Source organism: Elgaria multicarinata, chromosome 2 (genome assembly GCF_023053635.1).
Source record: "Elgaria multicarinata webbii isolate HBS135686 ecotype San Diego chromosome 2, rElgMul1.1.pri, whole genome shotgun sequence".
NCBI lineage: Eukaryota > Metazoa > Chordata > Lepidosauria > Squamata > Anguidae > Elgaria > Elgaria multicarinata.
This window is the reverse complement of record NC_086172.1, coordinates 93,825,209-93,845,078: the sequence shown is the minus strand read 5'-3', so window position 1 is coordinate 93,845,078 and position 19,870 is coordinate 93,825,209. Positions and strand designations below refer to the sequence as shown.

The following is a 19,870-nucleotide window of genomic DNA, read 5'->3' as shown; positions in this document are numbered from 1 at the left end:
GCCCTCACCTATGGTGGAGGACACTGTTCCGTCAGCAGTGACAAAGAAAGATTCACCTGCCAGTCCAATTGGCTTCTGTAGCTGGAATGGAGGAAGTGCCATACTGTCCTTTGCCTTAGGCAGCAAAATGACTTAAACTGGCCCTGCAACATGCACTTATAACCATCCAAAACATAATAAATCATTAATGTTAAGATTTCTTTCACGCGAGTGATAGCTCTAATACTAAACAACTGCACGTTGTGCTGCTTCAGATGCATTCACTTTTTATTTTCATTTAACAAAAACACATTTTGGAGGAAGGGAGAAAGAAATACAACCAGGTCCATCTCTCTGTAAAGTTGGAATGGTCAGGCACGAGTATTTCCTGCAAAGCTTTTGGGCCTCCCCAACAGTTTCAATATCTCCCATTCAGGCCTAGCTATGTTGGTCTTCAAAAGATAGGCAAGTGTGGCTATTCTCTGTTTGCTTCCTTAAATTTATCTTCGCTATGCAAAAAGGAAATGTTTAACATCAGACATAGCCCTCATATAGCCCAAAGATAATACACTGACTGTTGCATTCAACAATCCTCATGCTGAAACGGTGCTCTGGTAGAACAAGCTGGATTAACTGAAATAGGGCCTTGTACTCCCGCTGCTCCCAAAGGATCAGACTGTTTGCTTAAAAGGTAAATTAATTTGTTTGTGTCTAATGACTGACTGGAAAAGCACACAAAATACAGCAGCTGATAACTGGAAAATGGGGCATCTGACAATCATTCTGTGAAGAAGTTCTTCTTTTTCAAAAAAAAAAGAGCTGGCTAATCATTATTCTTTTCAAGCAACATAAAGGTTTGGTTTGCTGAGTTGTTTTGCAATAAATACGCAATAGCTTCATCACTCTCTTGTTGCTTTTTTCTTCTTCTAATACTTACACTTTGAAACACATTTTGATGAAAATGAAGTGTTTTAAAAGGTATTAGTAGATTCCTTTTGACTACATCCTCCATGATGCCACTGTTTTCACTATTACTATTCATGTAGAACTTGCCTTTTTTTTTTTTTTTTTTTTACTTTTCAGTTCTCCAGAGCTTTTGCACTACAAGGGAAATCATATAATTTCTGAAGTTGTACCATGAAGGATTATTATGTTTAACACCACATTAAAGCTTGTTTTGGTTTTTCTAATCCCTTCTTGTTCTTAACCACAACCCAGTGTAGGCTTTCAAAGGTATTCTACAATCTAGCAACATAAAGCAAAGTTATTGCCAAAGCAGCTTTTAAATGTATTTTGTTTACTTAGAGAAGGCAGATTATCCTATGTTTAACACTATGTCTACTTTTTACAAATGCACATAAAATTCTTTAAAGAAAACTATTAATCTCTCTTAAGAAGATGTCTGTGCTTACCTGACTCTGCCATTCCACACCGACAGGCTGAACAGTATTATCAGCTCTTTGGGTACTAATTCTTGCTTACTGAATGGATATTTTTCACTTGCTGGATTAATAATCAACTTTCTAGATCGGTTCATTTGCAATTCTCTTCTGGTTAACCCTTTGTGTATTACCTTTCATTTAATCCTGAATAGCATGTGCATTTTAAAACCTGGTTTTAAGAAAAATAAAATGAAATAATACTGAAACAAACCAGATTGGTATAAGATTTGATTTTAAATCTTAAAATTACAGACCCCAATCCAAGCCATATTCAATGAAGAAACTACTTACACATTAAGCCATGAAGGTTTTTCAAGTTCTTGATATCTAGTCACATGAGTAGCCAACGTGGTTCAACATTCCCACCATTATTCCACCCAGCTGCTGGCAAATCTAATGGTTCTTTGCCCCATGAGCCAGTACAGTAAGAATCATTAGTACTCTCAAGTGAAGAGTAAATGAGACTGACTGCACCATATGACAAGTTAGCTGCAAAATTATCAGTTATCAGTTTATGCAAGGCTGTCCATCTGTGTGAGAAAGAGACAGAGAGAGAGAGAGAGAAGTAAGAGTGGCCAGGAGCAAGGAGACGATAAGAGGCACCCTGAATCGCTTTTTCTACAGTTCAAGTGAGGCCAAGATTATTGAAAGGGGAAAACCTAGCAATTATTAAGGATTCCCCACCCACCCCATGGTAATAAACAGCCAATGCTGGAAAAGTATTTTCCTCATAATTACAATATATTACTGTAAATTCTTATCATGGAAAATAAAAATAAGTAAAACCTGAAAATAGGAAGGTGCATTGTTTGCTGATTAGCAGTGTCATAGGGGGAAAGGGTTGAAAATCTTGATATCATAATGGAGATCGGATGGATTTTGCTTTGGTTTGGATAAAGAGGAAGGAAATCATGTAGGATGCTGTGAATAACTAAGGTGTTGTGTTGTAGAAAAGGGAATAAAGAGAAGTGCAACCTTTCTATCTTGCCTATTCTTTTTAAAAAGCAATGAGTTAGTTTTAGGGAGCCCTGGGCAAAATCCAGGAGATTGCAGCCTTTTCATTTTAACAAAAATGATTTCCCTGCAAAAAGCATGCAGGAGCTGTTTTATTAAACAGCCCTGAAGTACCTTTATGTTCCCCACAGACAAAGGGCAGAGCCTCTTCAAGATCAGGCCCAGCACAAAGAGACTTGACCTCTCTTTTGCACAAAACAAGTAGCAAATGTATATTTTTACATGGGAGTAATGGGCTTTGTAGCAGTGGGTCTTAAAACCGTTTATTGTAAACTTCCCGAAAGATGTGCTGTGCACAATAAAATGCTGTAAAGTATGGAAACAAATTTCCTTCATATTTATAGTGAATATTATTCTTAGTGTGTCTGAAGGAAAACCTTTTTAAAAAGCCAATAATGTGAGAAAGCACAGCAGCTGAATTTATTGTTAAGTATCGCATCACTGATACTCCTGGGGGTTTTTCTTCATGGGAAGAAAGCTTAAATAACATTTTCCTAACACATTGAAGTGCTTTCCAGATATGTGATGGCCTACAGAGGCAGTATGGTACAAAAGCACACAGGAACTTGTAGGTTAGTAAACAAGCTTTTTATTTTTTCCAGAGGATGGACACAAATAAATCCAACTTTGTTTAATAAAAGTGAACTATAGTTATCTTTTGTTCTCTGAAAGGTACATTATCTCTCTTTCCTGTTTCACCTGACTAATCTAGAGGTATTTGTTCCATCACCTGACTTAGTGGTTGGCTAGAAATAATAAGACAAAACAATCTGCTATTGTTACATGAGACAACAACCTTTCATGTCCTTGAGCTCACCATGACCTTTCACCCTGTCTATCCCCCAATGGTCTCTCCTAACAACTAAAACTACACTCGGGCTGAATTCCAGATTGTCATATAAAGAGCCCTTTCCTTTCAAAACAAAACCAATTTTTACACCAAGGTGGGGGAGAAACACAAGTCCATTGTTCCCTCACAGATGGAAGTTAGAGTTACTAAGGCAACAGCTCTAATCCTCCTTTTAACCACCTTTTTCACATCATTGGCCTATCAAGTATGCTACCTTTTAACTCATAAGCTCAAAAGCTGGTAGTCTAACTGGCTGCTCTAATTAGCTACGATTTTCACAGTACAGACAACATGATGAGCTAATCGAAATTTGCAAAATAATGACGTACCTCCAGCAAATATTCCTCCTCCTGAGGCCCAGTCTTAGAATAACAATAATGAGACCATTATTAAAGGAGGGCATTAAAATGCTGCACTGCTGCTAAACAGAGAACTTAATTGTTCTGGTCTTGTCCATTGAATCAACAACCTATTGTTGCAAACTTGAAAAATAAAGGACTAGAGAATGGGTGCCATAATGATTGGTCTGTGCTGCCATACCAGCACTCTACAGAATTGTTTTTCCTTTTGAAACTCTTGATGGACTAGTAGTTTTGTTTAAAAGTAATATAAAAGGCAATTGTTTGGATAAAAAGTCCTATTTATTGAAATCCTTAGAAGCAGTTGCAAAGATTTGTTCGTGACCTCCTGAGATTTAAAAAAAAATGCAGAGCCACAGGAATACTATTTGAAGAGGGCTATTGCTACCGCCTACAGTTACACTAGATATTGCTACTTGTCTGGCTGTTGTAAGGAAGGAGGATACTTTTTTAGCAGTTCCTTGGATCAACTTTTACAGACCCAGCTATAGGCAAACAAACTAATTAGGAAATTGGGAAATTATAAAACATTATTTACTCAAAATAGGACCCCAAATAATCAAGTATTTATTTTTCACTAAGTCTTATCAGCAAACAATGGATTAAACCTACTTAGACCCACTGGTGTACATAGGCTTTCTGCCTCTGATACTGGAGGTAGCACATAACCATCAGGACTAGTAGCCATTGATAGCCTTCCCCTCCAGGAATTTATCCAACTCCCTTTTAAAGCCATCCAAATTGGTGGCCATCACCACATCTTGAGGTAGTGAACTCCATAGTTAACTGTGCACTATGTGAAGAAGTACTTCATTTTATCTATCCTGAATCTCCTACCAATCAGCTTCATGAAATGATCCCGGGTTCTAGTATTATGGGAGAGGGAGAAAAAGAAACCTCCCTATCCACATTCTCCACACCATGCATAAATTTATACACCTCTATCATGTCACCCTTTAGCCTCCTTTTTTCCATGCTAAACAATCCCAGCTGTTGTAACCTTCCCTCATCAGGGAGGTGCTCTAGCCCCTTGATCATTTTAGTTACTCTTTTCTGCTCTTTCTTCCAGCTCTACAATATCATTTTTTAGGTGTGGTGACTAAAACTGTATGCAGTATTCTAAGGGTGGTCGCAGTACAGCTTTGTATAAAGGCAATATGATATTGGCAGTTTTATTCTCAATTCCTTTTCTAATTATGCCTATCATGGAGTTTGCCTTCTTTACACTGGCTGCACACTGGATTGACATTTTCATCAAGCTGCCCACCACAACCCCAAGATCTCTTTCTTGGTTGGTAACTGCCAGCTCAGATCCCATCAGGTTATACTTGAGCTGATTTTTTAAAAAACATCCCAATGTGCATCACTTTACACTTGCTTATGCTGAACCCATCTGCCATTTGGATGCCCATTCTCCCAGCTTGGAGAGTTCCTTTTGGAGCTTCTCACAATCCTTTTTTGTTTTAACCACCTAATGTAATTTGGCATCATCGGCAAACTTGGCCACTTCACTGGTCACTCCTAATTCAAGATCATTTATGAAAATGTTGAAAAAACCCAGTTCCCAATACACCTGTGGGACCCCACTATTTAGTTCCCTCCATTGGGAGAATTTACAATTTATTCCTAGTCTCCAATTTTTGTTCTTTAACCAGTTACTGATCCATAAGAGGGCCTCTCCCCTTATTCCTTGACTGCTAATTTTGCTCAGGAGTCTTTGGTGGGGGACTTTATAAAAAAAACCTTTGGAAATGAATGGGGCTTAAGTTAGTAATGCCTAACCTAAATCTCTTTCATTTCAGTGGGTCCACTCTAAGTAGATTAACATTGGATACTAACCATTGAATACATTAATTCAACCAACATTTTTGGTAAAATCACTTCTAAAGGAATGTTAAAGCACAACTCAACTTTCTATAATGAAAGTGCCATTGGGATTCACAGAATATTTGAAAAAGCTTGAACCTTTCCTTTTCAAAGACACTGTGTACCAGTTTACATAGCCAGTGACTGGTAATTATTATATCCGTTTCCATTGTGTTATCCAGTAACAGATGCAAAAAAGAAAATAATTTGCCACCACCAAAGTCAAGCAAAGAAGAGGGTCATATCAATGTTCATTTTGCTGTTTATATCTTATTTCTCACCCACCTCTTATTTTCTACAGTTGATAGCTAGAGCAGAAACTGTTCTGTTACACTACCAACTTAAGGTATAGGGCTTCTTTAGATCAAAGAGAAATCACATTCACTTACCAGCACTTTGCTTCCTGCTCCTTTTTCAGAATTGTAATATGCTGAATTACATGAGAGAAGCGGGGCAACCATGTGGCCTGTAATTGAAAACTACAGTGCTCATAGTATTGAATGGGACAGCACCCTCTAGTGGGTATTTTGTAGCACAACGTCCCCTGCACACAGCAAGAAATCTCAAGATACTAGAAGAATCATGATATCCAAGGTTGTTGTTTTTAAAACGGAATAACTGGGGGAAGGAACAGGAGACATGCAAGAGGTTCATGACATCATCAAAAGGACCCGGGAACTTCCGTGAGTTGCCAGTCAGGAGCATGTCTTATGTCACTCATGTGAAGATGCCCATAATGAGCATTTCTATCACCACCACCACCCACAACTTCACAGGTACTCACTTATAAGATCTATTTGGGAGGGAAGAGCTGCCAACTGATAGATCTTTGCTCCTCCCACCCCAATGGTTGGCCAGCCAACCATGCAGTGCATGACTGAGTTCCCACCTGCCTCATGCCTTCTTCCACTAGAGCTGGGCAAAGCTGCTGCCACCTATCCACAGAAAAGCAAGTGGGAAAATTGTGTTACTCTGAAATGAAAGCGATCCTGCACCCATGGGGAATCTGGGAGCACTGACAATGGCAGATTTTACTCAGAAAACAAGCTCACTTGGGAGCATTTACAGTAGAACTATATGCCTGAAATGACCAGGTAGGGTGGTATATAAAATTTACCATTCTTTGGAAATGTATTGAAGTGGATACATGAAAATTTGGAAAGAGCAAAGAGAGGCAAAATAAGATAAAGCAACTTAGAGGAGGCAACATAAATTGAGTGTTAGATGTGGGCAATACCTGAATATGAAAGGTGGGGTGTATCAAAATAGAAAGCATTAATTTAAAGAATTTAGGAAGAGTGAAGGTGATGTTTTTAAGTGGGCAAAAATATTTTGTAATGGAACAGAGTACAATCTTAATGGTTGAATTACATGATCTCATTGGAATTAATATTGCCTATTGTAAATATGTTCATGTATTCACATATATACAGAATTATTTGAGGGGCTGGAGGTCCAAGATCAAAACAGACAAGAGAAAACATAGCTGAAGTTATTTGCATATTGGAACTACCCTGAAATAAGCCTCTGACCTCTAAAACCTCTTGCAGAAGGTTTGGTTTTGACTGAATTTGATCTATGTGTAGTGACTTCTGTTTTTATCAAGCTATTGTTGCAGGAGTTTTAAATGCTGATGTTAACATGATATTGTAATATGAGCAATACATGTTTTAATAATGCAAAAGTTGCTTCTTTCTGGAATCACATTTTCTTTAAACTTGGGCACTTTCCTTTTGTAAATTGAAAAAGAAAATGCATCATATCAAAAAGTATTAAACTGTAAACAAGACCTCTTGATTTATGCAATGCTTGCTTTGCTTCATTTATCTTCATCTTGTTAGGGTACGTTAATTAATCTCAGCACTGCACACTTTCTCTTTTCATTACATCAAATATTATGGGCTGGATGTGGGAAGAAGCTCTCACTAGAGGGATTTTAAAACACTACCTTGAGGAAGTTTCTCCATATGGATGGCTCAGGAAATATAAACTAGATTAGATGTATTAATTGTATACAAGGTTTATTAAATTGACTCTTCATTGGCTTTAAAATAATTATGTTCTTAGTTTTCCAAAAATATTTCAGACTCTTAAAGTATATCAAATATTTTTGTTTGAAAAAATACTTAAAAGTTGCCTGGGCTATTCATGAAAAAAGACAAATCAAACATTGCAAGTCTGTGCGTAGTTTCAGCCAGTATTCTAAAATACCAATCATATGACATTTTGAGATTATTTCAAATTCAAATTCTGACAGTTTGATAGACCCCCCCCCATTAGATACACTGGAAACTATGTATCCAATGGGGTGCAAATGCTAACATAGATTACATTGCACTAGTGCCACCTACTCTAACACAACACCAATAGCGTTAGCTGGTGCACCAATTTCCAAAGGAAATCGACATGCCAGCTAACACTACCGTATTGTGCTGATGTAGTTTATGCTAGCGCAATGTAATTGACATTAACAGTTGGATATTGCCCATAGAAACTGCCTTATATCATCAGACCATCTAGCTTATATCGTCTGCTCTAATCGGCAGCAACTCACAAGGGTTTCAGACAGGAATCTTTCTGATGAGTTGTTAACACAGTTTCCCTGTGATTTCTCTCTATAATTACCTGGATGTCTGGAATAATTTCACACAACATCAAGCTGGTTTAATACAGTAAAGAGGGGGGCACTGTGTTAAAATGTTCTGCAAGTTTTCCTCTTGTTAACTTACAACAGTTCAGCTTCTGGAGCTATGTAAGTGGACAAAACAGTAAAGCCTTTTTTTAATCTTATCCTGATCAACCGAGCCTCTCTCCCTCCAACCACAGCTTTGTGCGTGATATCTTTCTGCTAGTGTTTCTTATTTAATTAAAACAGACACTGACAGAAGGACATGGATTAGGACTGTAATGATGCATTTACTTAGATTAATCGGAGTCTCCTTTTGGAGTAATGGCTTAAACAAAGAACAAAAGGAAATTGTTATGAAACAGCCTTTTATCCCAAGCAAAGGTCATATTATGAGGTTTTTAATTTTGTCAGCCTCTGTTACACTGGGCCTCGCTACCGGAACATGAGAAGTGCCCTTTTTTCTCTCCCAAAGCCTGGTATTATAATATAGCCATTAAAGCTGCAAATTAAAATGTCTGATTTTAAAACAGGTTGCTTAGCTTTCAGAACCCTCTAATTAGCATGTTGTGCATTGTTGTGAAGGAAAGACGACTAAAACACTAATGACCCACTGCCAGGTGACCGCACTGCTGCACAAAGTAATAAAGCCCTTTTTTTCAAGTAACACGATGAATTATCCAAGCTGAGGTCTCCTCTGCATCACTCTACACATACAGAAACACTCACAGTTGGCCACATATGTGCGTTCTGGAGATATTGCAATGAGTTTTAAGATGGCAGCAGGAAGGAGAAACAGAACTGTTCAATGCAGAGGATACAGGACAAATGCCTGTGCCTGAACTGACGTTTTCAGGAAGAGAGTCTGAGGAACTGAGGCAAATAGTGGTGACAAAAGATTAAGTTCTCAACTTTATTGACAAATTGAAAGCAAATAAATCACCAGGCCCAGATGGCATCCATCCTAGAGTTCTCAAAGAACTCAAATATGAAATTGTGGACCTCCCCACAAAAATATGCAACATGTCCCTAAGCTCAGCCTCTGTACCAGAGGACTGGAAAATGGCCAATGTAACACCAATTTTCAAAAAGGGATCTAGGGGGGATCCAGAAAATTACAGGCCGGTTAGCTTGACATCTGTTCCAGGTAAATTGGTTGAAAACATCATTCAAGATAACATCAGTAAGCATATAGATGGGCAAGTCCTGCTGAAGAAGAATCAACACGGCTTCCCCAAAGGCAAGTCCTGTCTCACTAATCTACTACAATTCTTTGAGAGTGTCAACAAACATGTAGACAGGGGTGATCTGGTGGACATTGTTTACTTGGATTTCCAAAAGGCTTTTGATAAAGTCCTCCACCAAAGACTCCTGAATACACTTGGTAGCCATAGAATAAGAGGAGAGGTCCTTTTATGGATCAGTAACTGGTTAGAGAACAGAAAGCAGAGAGTAGGAGTAAATGGTCAATAAATAGTGGGGTCCCACAGGTGTTGGTATTGGGACCAATTCTTTTCAACCTGTTCATAAATGATCTGGAATTAGAAGTGAGCAGTGAAGAGGCCAAGTTTGCTGATTTAAAGTTGTTAAAACACAAACGGATTGTGAAGAGCTCCAAAGGGATCTCTCCAAGCTGGGAGAGTGGGCATCCAAATGATAGATGGATTCAGGTGGATGGCAGTATCTAAAGGACACGCAAAAAATGTGACTGGGCAGTAGAGCGCATATGATAAAATGCTTATCTGATGAACCCCTTACAAATGTATTAGTCATACTGCATTAAAAGGTAGTGTAGGAATGCCCTGGTAGTATCCAATTGTGCCCATGTGCTCACAGGACCCACTGCTTGTGCAACAGGGCTTTTAGGGTTGTAAACAGAACCCAAAATGATTAGAAATGCTGGTTTCCAGAATGAGGCAGACAGCGTTGCTCACAGAAGGTAGTGCCTCCAAACTATCCCAACCCAGAAACAAGCATTTTTGCTTGTTTCCAGAATTATTTTCAGATGTGCAAAAGCCCCATTGCATAGATGGGTCCCACAAGTGCAACAGAGCCAGCAGAGGCATAGTGGCCCCACTGGATACTGTCCCCTATTCCAATAGTCATCTGCTCCCAATCCAGATGGCAACTTGATTATCCTATCAAGGTTCACAACATGTTACTGTTTGGATTCCACAATAATCCAGGCTCCATTTCGGTCCAATGGGACAGTTGCCTTGCCATGAAAATTAAACTTAGCCCAAGAAAAGCAACATTCTTTGAGGCAAATTCCATGTGGTACAGGGGATCTGTGATTGGGGTGTTTGGGGCTTTAAAAAAAAATCATTTGAAGCATCTGTGGAAGGCTCCAAACTGACTGTAACAGTGGTGTTGGGGAAGGGCTGTGCAGATTTTCCATTATAAATTGCACTCCTCAAGTCATGCAGCAGAAAAAGATACAGGCATAATGCTCTTACCTGAATGTTTTCCACGATGGAGCTAAAAGCAGCTTTGGAAGCTCAATATATATCAGGACAACTGCATGTGGGGGGAGAGTTAAACATCCCTCCCAAATTGCTGCTGATCTAATCAAAATTGGAGCGCTCCACAGTTGCTTTAATCAAACAACATCTGGGAGATTCAGTTCTGGATTTCACACTTCCAATGTGATTTGGTACTTTGGAAGTGCCCTAGCCATGAAAAAAAAAAGGAAAAGGGAATTCTTGTTTTAAAACCACACTTATTGAATTATATTTTAAGTACAGAGCCTCATGTCCTGTCAGTAATTTGAATATCCTACTCCATTCCCCAACATTGCATCAAAAATGTATTGATTGTAGATTAGTTTGACGGTGGCCTTTATAAGACTCATTGATCAACAGTAACTCTGCAAATCTCCATGCCTCCATGTACATATTTTAGCCCTTTTTCTTCAGTGGGAGAATATTAGAAATGGCCCAACATTAATGGCTCTCATCTGTCCACTCATAATAATAAACAAATGGTAACATTCCCTGGCCATGAAAATACAGAGAAATCACTCTGCATAGTTCAAAATAAAGAAAGGGTGTCTCAGTGCACAGGGCTCACTTCACAAGGAAATGGAAAGAAAACCTGTTTAGCCAGTGGCAAAAAAGTGGGGGAAGCAAGGGATTTAACTACTTTAGGTCTCCATACAAATGAAAAAGATAAACTGTGTCCAAAATTGCAACAGGACCTTAGATTTCAACAGGGTGCAGCAGAAAGTTAGTAATTTCTTGTCCTACTTAAAACCATCAGCTTAATTTTTCCCTCTGTGGTGTGAAGGATCTAAATGGAAGTGCAAAAGAAATTGCCCTGATTTCCCTCTTTGGTGTTTGACAAAAAAAATGACAGGTATACACTCAAAGGATATGATTTCTTCACCTATAATTTTACATTACTGCCTGAGTTTTTGCAAAAGTAACACAGACATCTAACCTATAGCAATTGTATCTAATGCACAAGCACAAATCCTGACCTCCTCCTCTCCTAATCCAAATACCTCCTCTTCTCCCAATCCAACATTATGCCCTTATTACTACAAGGCTACCTTGTAGTAATAAGGGGCCAGATTGATAGCTGGAACAGGGAGGTTTGAGCATATAACACCGATTCCTGCCCGCTTGCATTGGCTGCCTGTACATTTCCGAGCCCAATTCAAGGTGCTGGTTTTAACCTATCAAGCCTTACACGGCTTGGGACCGCAATACCTGATGGAACGCCTCTCCCGACATGAACCTACCCGTACACTGCGCTCAACATCTAAGATCCTTCTCTGAGTGCCTACTCCGAGGGAACCTCGGAGGATGGCAACAAGGGAGAGGGCCTTTTTTGTGGTCCCCCCCCCCGACTGTGGAATGATCTCCCCGATGAGGCTCGCCTGGCGCCAACATTGTTATCTTTTAAGGCGCCAGGTCAAAATTTTTCTCTTCTCCCAGGCATTTTAACAGCATTTAACAACATTAAGTTTGTTTTTAATGGACCCCAGAATTGTTGTTTTTAAATGGATACTGCTGTTTTTATACTGTTTTTTATGTTTTTGATGGTTTTTAAATTTTGTGTACTTTTTAATGTTTACCATTTTTAACTGTTGTAAACAGCCCAGAGAGCTTCAGCTGTGGGGCGGTATATCAATGTAATAAATAAATAAATAAATTTCTATTCATGGTGAATTGTTGAGGGGTTAAAAAAATCAGCAACTGGAGCAAGTAAATCCTCAGAGTTGGATAAGGACCAGGCAACAGGCACCAAGATCAGGAGCTAAGTAGTGGTGGGGGGAGAGAAAGAAAAGAGGTATACTAAGCTATAGAAGTGAACTCTCCATTCACTTGCTCAGTATATAAGGACTTCCTCTGGTAGGTAGAATTAGAGTCCATGATCAATCTGGGAAGAACACATAGGTAACTCAGTTCAAATGCTGTTGTAGTACATCTGCCACAGAATGATGAAAATTCAAAAACTGTAAGCTCCCTGATATGTGATGTGTATTGGGGCAGGTTCACAAATGTATTCACTTGTCTTGATGCTCAACCTTGTTTTGATTCACAGCTGAATGTGTGAATGAACTCTGGTGAAAACCCAGTTTTGAGGCTATCCAAAAGTTCCATCTGTGTTTTCTGTGCTAAGTCATTCATACATGCAAGCCATCTCGACTCTTAATGGTGCTGTTACAGAATAAGTAAACATTTCTGAGTAAAACCAGCCTATAATTGTCAAAGTTGAAATATACTAAGGAACAGAACTCAAGCTGAAAACATGAAGTCACAAATAAAGGGTCAAGGATTTTGTGAGGAACAAAATCTAACGTCGGGCCATGCAGAGCTCAAATCAGAGAAGCACTGACTCATAAACCTTTCATTGAGTTTAGTGCTAGGGCGAGCAACTAAAGGAATTACAAGAATGGGTCATAAGAGAGAAGATTTTAAGGACACTGTGTAATGTGAGTGAATGCATTCTGTGTGTAATTCAATACTACTAGCCTAAGCTAGAATTCAAGAAGCACATTTTGACTTAATAAATGTCAAATGTTGAAATACACACCAGTCATTTTAGTAAATAAATAGAAAAATGTGGGGCCAGTCTCCCACATGCAATATGAACATTGGCTTTAAAGTTAAAATTGTTTAGATAGTAAATTAACTGCATTGCTTAACCTTCACTGGATAAAAAGCCTTCCAGGCAATATCTGTATCCATTCAGCATTAGAACAATGAGCTCCTGCCTGAGCATAGTACTTAGTGTCCTGTGGTTTCTATCGAATATCCATATATTACATTAGTGTACATAGCACAGTAGCAGTAATTTAAGAGTTCGGCATAGCAGCCTGGCAGGATCAGGCTGGCATAACAGTGGTTAGTAGCATGGCACAGCACAAACAGTAGCAAAGCTGTCATGCAGAGTCAGGCGTCATGCTGGCAGGGATCGGGAACAGGCATTCAAATAGGTTTGGTACATTATAAATGGGGCTTTTAAACTACAGTTCTCAGTGCCCATGTACTGATTTTAAAATTTTCTCCTCGGTTTGAGAAATTGGCAATTGACTTGCCTGGTGATTATGTCATAAAAACTATACTAGCCCATCTTGGATGATCAGTAGGCCAAAATATGAATGAGCCTTTTGCTCATACATGCAACCCTTATACTCTCTTCACTTTGTAGTGCATCCAAAACCAATGCAGGAAGGCTCAATTAACTATAATTTTCATTTGTCCAAACTGGGAAGCTATGGTTACCATCTTTAGAACAAGCCAGGATCTTATTTGTTTATTGCACTTATATACCGCTCCCATAGCCAGGGCTCTCTGGGCAGTTTACAGATATTCTAAAATTAAGATTAAAACGAGTATACAAAATTTAAAATCCTAAAACACAGAACATACACACATAAAGCATTAAAAACCGTTAAAAAACTAAACATGTGGGTGATTAAGATGTGCCACCATATGCCTGGGCAAAGAGGAAAGTCTTAACCTGGCGCCGGAAAGATAGCAGCGTTGGCGCCAGGCGAGCCTCGTCAGGGAGATTGTTCCATAGTCTGGGGGCCACCACTGAAAAGGCCCTGTCCCTTGTTGCTACACTCCAAGCCTTTCTCGGAGTAGGCACCCGGAGGAGGACCTTAGATGTTGAACGTAGTGACCGGGTATATTCACGTCGGGAGAGGCGTTCCATCAGGTACTGTGGTCCCAAGCCGTGTAAGGCTTTATAGGTCAAAACCAGCACCTTGAATTGGGCTTGGAAACATACAGGCAGCCAGTGATCTTAAACCAACTTCAAACTATGTTTTAAGATCCTGGCTTATTCTGAAAATGCAACTAGATCTCCTTGTTATGAGACATCCATATTGCATTCAGGCTTCCTTAGAAGGGAGGAGAGAAGCAGTTGCATGCATGAATACAAGGCCTATTCAAAGCTCAGCTTATTAATGTAAAATGGCTTGGTGACCCCACTGGGTTGGGAGCTCAGCTGTTCACCTTCAGGCTGTGGAGTCAACTAACCACACACAGGCTGTGGATCCAACAAGTCATTGTAACCCAGAGGGCACCCTTATACTATAGATCCTAGCCTGACTGGCTAGCTCAAGGCCCAGAGCACTGTGGCTGCTTGAGTTAAGATGCTGAAGATGCACTCCTGGAGGCCCTGATTTGAGGCCCACACCTGGTGCTGAACTTACCTGTTTATTAAGACCTTATTAAAATACCCTGCTACAAATTTCTTCACCTAAAAGAAAAGGTGTAAAAGCCTAGGCAAAAAAGGGATTCACCTGGAACCAAAAAGACATCGGAGTCGGTGCCAGGCAAACTTCCCTGGAAGGAGCATTCTGGAGATGGAGCACCATCATTGAAAGGTTGATATGACGAGTCACCATGTGTCTCACCTTCAAAGGCAGGAGAACCTGAAGAAGGCTTTTAGAGAAAGAGTTTAATATCTGGGCAGATATGTGTGGGAGTCCTTAAAGTACACTGCGGCCACAAAGCCATTTAGAGCTTTGAAATTTAAGACCCTCTGAAGTGGAGTTGGTGGGGTTACCTGAGATAGGGCCTTTTCCTACAGTGCTTAAGTTCTGGAGCTCCCTGCTGGGAGTTCCGCGCACTGCTTTGCTGTTGGCCTTCCAGTGACATGCAAAGTTCATATAATTTCAGAGAGCATTTGAAGCCCCCTGGGCGTGGAAGGGATTCCAATCCTTTAGTTGTTGGGCTAAGTTTCTCCTTCCTCTGCTGCTCAGCTGATTGCTGCTTATTTGATTATTCTAGTTTGCTGCTTTTAATCACTGTACTTCTTCTAACATTGTTAGCCGCTTTGAAGGGCCTTTGGCACAAAAGGCAGGATATAACTGTTTTAATAAAACAAAACAAATGTGAAGTGATTATTGGGGGCCAATGTAGGATTTGCTTTTGCCCACTCAAACAATGAGCATTGAAATGTAGCATTGAATTTGGTCTCAAAATAATGCACAGTGGAAAATAGTGATAAAAATTATCACAAAGAACACCTGAAAAAGTAGCAAGCAGCTTTTAAGAAACTCCTCTTAAGAGACATCATTCAGAGAGACGAGAAGACAGCCTTAAGGAAAAGAAGCTCTCTGAATATGGTTGCATTTAAAGAACATGTTCTTTAAACTGACAGCTAGAATCAACTACACCTCAGGGGCTAAACACTTCTTGCCCACTAAAGCTTTTATTCTCTGCTTTACCTTCAGGCAAAAAACCCAGAAGGATCAGGCCAGTTATAAAAGGATGATCACAAGAAGAAACTCATACCACTAAAGAAACTGAGGTTTCTGAAACAGCAGTGACTTCATCTTGTGCTCTAAATCGCATTTGCATCTAGCTTGTAAAATATTGCACAAACGTCTTAATGACTTGTACGCTTCAGTATATGATTACCATACAAAAGGGGTGAAGAAGACATGTTCAATCCTAGCAAAGTCGTATTCATGATGGTAAGAGTACCATGTATTGCCAGATACAACTGAGTGAAGTGTCTAGTTCATAGGCTCAGTCTTATCATAAGGAAAGCACAACTGATAAGAAGAGTCCTGCTGAATGTTTGAAAACTGACAGTTGGCTGGATTAAAATGCATCATAATTGCTGTTGCACCTATTTTAGGCATGGAGAAACAATGCAGCTCCTGGGCTCAATTACATGTGCCCTCATCAACCTATGTAAGCGGGAAAGTGGTTAATAAATGCAAGCAGGTTTACACACTTTATATAGATGTATAGAATGTGTAAAGCAAACAAATCTTAAATAAAATGTTAGGACAAATAAAATCATCTTAATTCTAACTTGCATGATGTTGCCCCTGCTCAACAAGCCTAATGCATTTGGAGAAAAGCTAGACCAAATTATAAAAGCCAATCAAAGATTTATGTCTATTTTCCATTTGTTCAGCCATGCCTTTTTAAATAGCATTCTATTCTTATTGAACTTAGAAATGAATACAGTAGTTACAAATGATCAAGTAATGGCGGTTGTTCTTGGCTCTGTAGGCAACATCCCAGCTGTGCCTCTAAAATCTCTCTGAAGATGCTATGGGTTGAAGAATGTGTCCTCGTGGTCTAATTCTGATGGCCAGTATAAATGTGCATAATCAGATGGGGTACTACTTAATGTGTTTGAAAACATCCACTTTTTAAATTGCCACATCAACAGTTTGCCATGTCAAAGAAAAAGCTTCATCAGGGGCCAATTCAAAATGCACAATGAGACAGGATCCTCATACCGGTGTCATGCGGCAAAGCATAATTTGAAATCTTCCTCACAAGTATCACATAAGAGAGAAAATGTTTGATCTTCCCACCTGACATAGTACATTTTGGAGGTTCATGTGATTTTCACGTGGGGCTGATTATTTTTCTGGAGTACTGGACACTGTAAAAGAGTAGGTTCATTAGTAGTCTGAACCACAGAAAGATCTTCTCTTCCTATTTATTTATTTATTCTATTTGTTTCTCACATTTAGATCCTGCCTTTCTTCCATGATGGAAAACAAGGCAGCATATATAGGATTCTCATGTGGCACTGACCAGCCCTGCTTAGCTTCAGGAAAGTGGCTGGTTCATGTGCTAGACAGGCATCTGACTCTCCCCACCCTCAACTACAAAGGAGATGGATGTGACAGTGCTGGATGCACAGAGAAGCACTGGGCACATCTATTACTAGAATGAGAGAAAGTCGTAGTAAATGAGCTCAAGATAGTGATCCCATAAACTACCTGCATCTTCTATCAAATGTGGGTGTAGATTAATGGGCCTGTTTTGTCATGCTTAACAGGTTCAGTTTTAGCAACAAATCATCAGATGAAAATTAACATACAACCATCTCCAACTAATAAGGGAAGTTGAACATAACATTTATTTCAGGCTGGCACCCACTGACATAGCATGATGCATTGTCAGCCCTCACTTAGTGAAATATTTATATCGCCAAGCAGCTTGAACAAATGTTTTTTTCATTTCTTTTATGACAGCCACCCACCCATGTTTCTCTAAGAAGTAATAAACGCATTTCAGTCCAACTGGAGAACACAAGGACTATGGACATTCTCCTAGAGAAGGAAGAAAAGGGTGTGTCTTTGTTTCACTGTCTAAGTGCCAAACCAGATAGTGGTTGCGTTCACATGAAATAATAAGCCAGTCTTCTGGCCTATCAAGAACAGGTTAATGCTTGTAGCCTGTCTGCTCTCACTTGGCTTCTCCTGCCAGTGCAGATGGAAAAACAAAGCTGAAAAGGTTTATCATGAAATTGATTTCATTTCAAAATAAGGTTAACAAAATAAAAGCAACAAAAAGATGAAGAAGAAGCCCTAAATGATTTGGGGCCAGGTTATTTGAAGGAATGCCTCCTCCCATATGTACCTGCCCGGACCTTAAGATCATCTGCAGAGGCCCTTCTCCGTGAGCCCCTGCCAAAGGAAGTGAGGCAGGTGGCTACTAGGAGGAGGGCTTTCTCCGCTGTGGCACCCCGGTTGTGGAATGAGCTCCCCAGAGAGGTCCGCCTGGCGCCTACACTGTACTGCTTTCGTCGCCAGCTGAAGACCTTTTTATTCTCTCAGTATTTTAACACTTAATTTTAACTTTACTGTTCTAACTCTGTATTTTAATCTTATATCAATTTTGCTGTGTGGTTTTATCCTGGTTGTGCTTTTTATACTGTATTTTGTATTTGTGCTTTTAACCTGTTGGTTGTTTTATTATGGTTTTAATTTTTGTGAACCGCCCAGAGAGCTTCGGCTATTGGGCGGTATAAAAATGTAATAAATAAATAAATACATACATACATAATAATAAATCCAAATCACTAAAGAATCAAAGGAATTCACTAATTATAAATCTTAGTCTATAACTTCTTATGTTTACAGAACTTATACAATAAACAGCCTAAGTAGGAACTCAATACAAGTTCTACAATATATAAAAGGAATGTGTGCAAGTCTATGTCGTGTTGTGTTCTTATACATATTAATCAGAAAAAAATATAGGCAACTGTACATTGTTGGATCTTTATCAAAAGATTGTCTGAACCAGGGATCCTAGCTTGTTGCCCATTTTACAAGCTAGGATAGTAAACCAAGGTTTGTTCTTGGCTTGTGAACCCTAACTTGCTTGGGAGCAATAAGTCAGATCCCTGGGTCAGATGACATGCTCAAGTAGCCATTTCTGGTTTACTTAGCCTCTCACAGTATTAAAAAGAATCAAGCAAGATCAAAAGGACTGTGTACACCAGCACACAGCTCATTCCCTGTAGGCCAGAGTTCCCCAGAATCCAGGCTTATTGTTGGATGCAAATGCAGCCAAAACATTAAATACAATCACACATTTAATATGTCTCTTATGTTAGAAAACAATCTTGGGGCTGGGGGCCATCAGGATCTATGAGAAGGGGTGCTAAAACTAACAAAAGACACTGGCCTGAGACAAATGCTACCCATCCGCTAGCAGAGCTGGCCACTGATTCTGGTTGATGTGCAGCCAGCCCCGTTAATTCCAGTCTGCCATTCAGCCTTCCAGAAACAAAAAACAAAACGAGCGGAAACACTTGTGTTTGGAAGATGGCAGGTATGGGGATCTCCCTTATGCAAGCTCTGCTGACCCTCCTCTCAAAAACAAGCATTTCTGCTTGTTTCGGCTTGTCTCTAGAAGCATTAAATTGTCATTGTGCAAGTTGTAGAGACCACTTATGGACTGGAATGGGGGGGCTGGCCACACATGCAAGGGCAACAGCCCATTGCCGCCCGCTCAAGCTGCTATTCGCTCTGGGGGCACCACTTCTTATTGACACCAATGGCAGTTTCTCTCCCGGGTTGAATAACAGCTTCAGGTGGGGATTTTGGTTAGGACCAAGGCAAGGGAAGAGTTTAAAAATACAAAAAAACAAAAAAAAAAAAACCCACCTCCCCTTGTACCATGGTCTTGATTCAGATCTCCTCTACCCTGGCAGCTATTATTTAAAAGAAGAAGAAAAACTTGGACACATTAAATGCAATCTCAGATTTAACATATCTAGTTTAGTCCCAATTTAGTTAGCCAAATAGACAAAAATGGTTGAACAGAATTCTGGTGTCATCATATTCTTACACCTCTCTTACTCCTAATCATAGAATATGAATGGCCAAATCCCTGGGAACAAGACAGGCTTTTAGTTTCTACAGCTTTTTTAATCGTGCCACCATACTAGCTCATTTCCCTTTCTCCACCCACCCCCCTTCTCTGCATCTTCTCCCTTTAGAGTCTTT

General features: G+C 39.6%; 1 protein-coding gene across 13 annotated transcripts in view; it reads right to left on the bottom strand.

The window, feature by feature from the left end:
• The window catches only part of SOX6 (SRY-box transcription factor 6), a 530,518-nt gene that overhangs the window by 373,291 nt on the left and 137,357 nt on the right, over window positions 1–19,870 (bottom strand). For 5 of the 13 annotated variants that reach the window (XM_063117224.1, XM_063117228.1, XM_063117225.1 and 2 more), the window contains exons 1-2: window positions 1,713–1,878; window positions 1,392–1,590 (exon numbers count right to left, since the gene is read on the bottom strand). The exons of 6 other annotated variants lie outside the window; for them this stretch is intronic. In XM_063117224.1, the coding sequence (XP_062973294.1) occupies window positions 1,392–1,516 (125 nt within the window). In that variant the 5' untranslated portion in view covers window positions 1,517–1,590; window positions 1,713–1,878. Of the gene's footprint in view, window positions 1–1,391; window positions 1,591–1,712; window positions 1,879–10,592; window positions 10,614–19,870 lie in introns of those variants that run through there. 2 more of the 13 variants (XM_063117237.1, XM_063117233.1) reach the window with 2 other exon arrangements.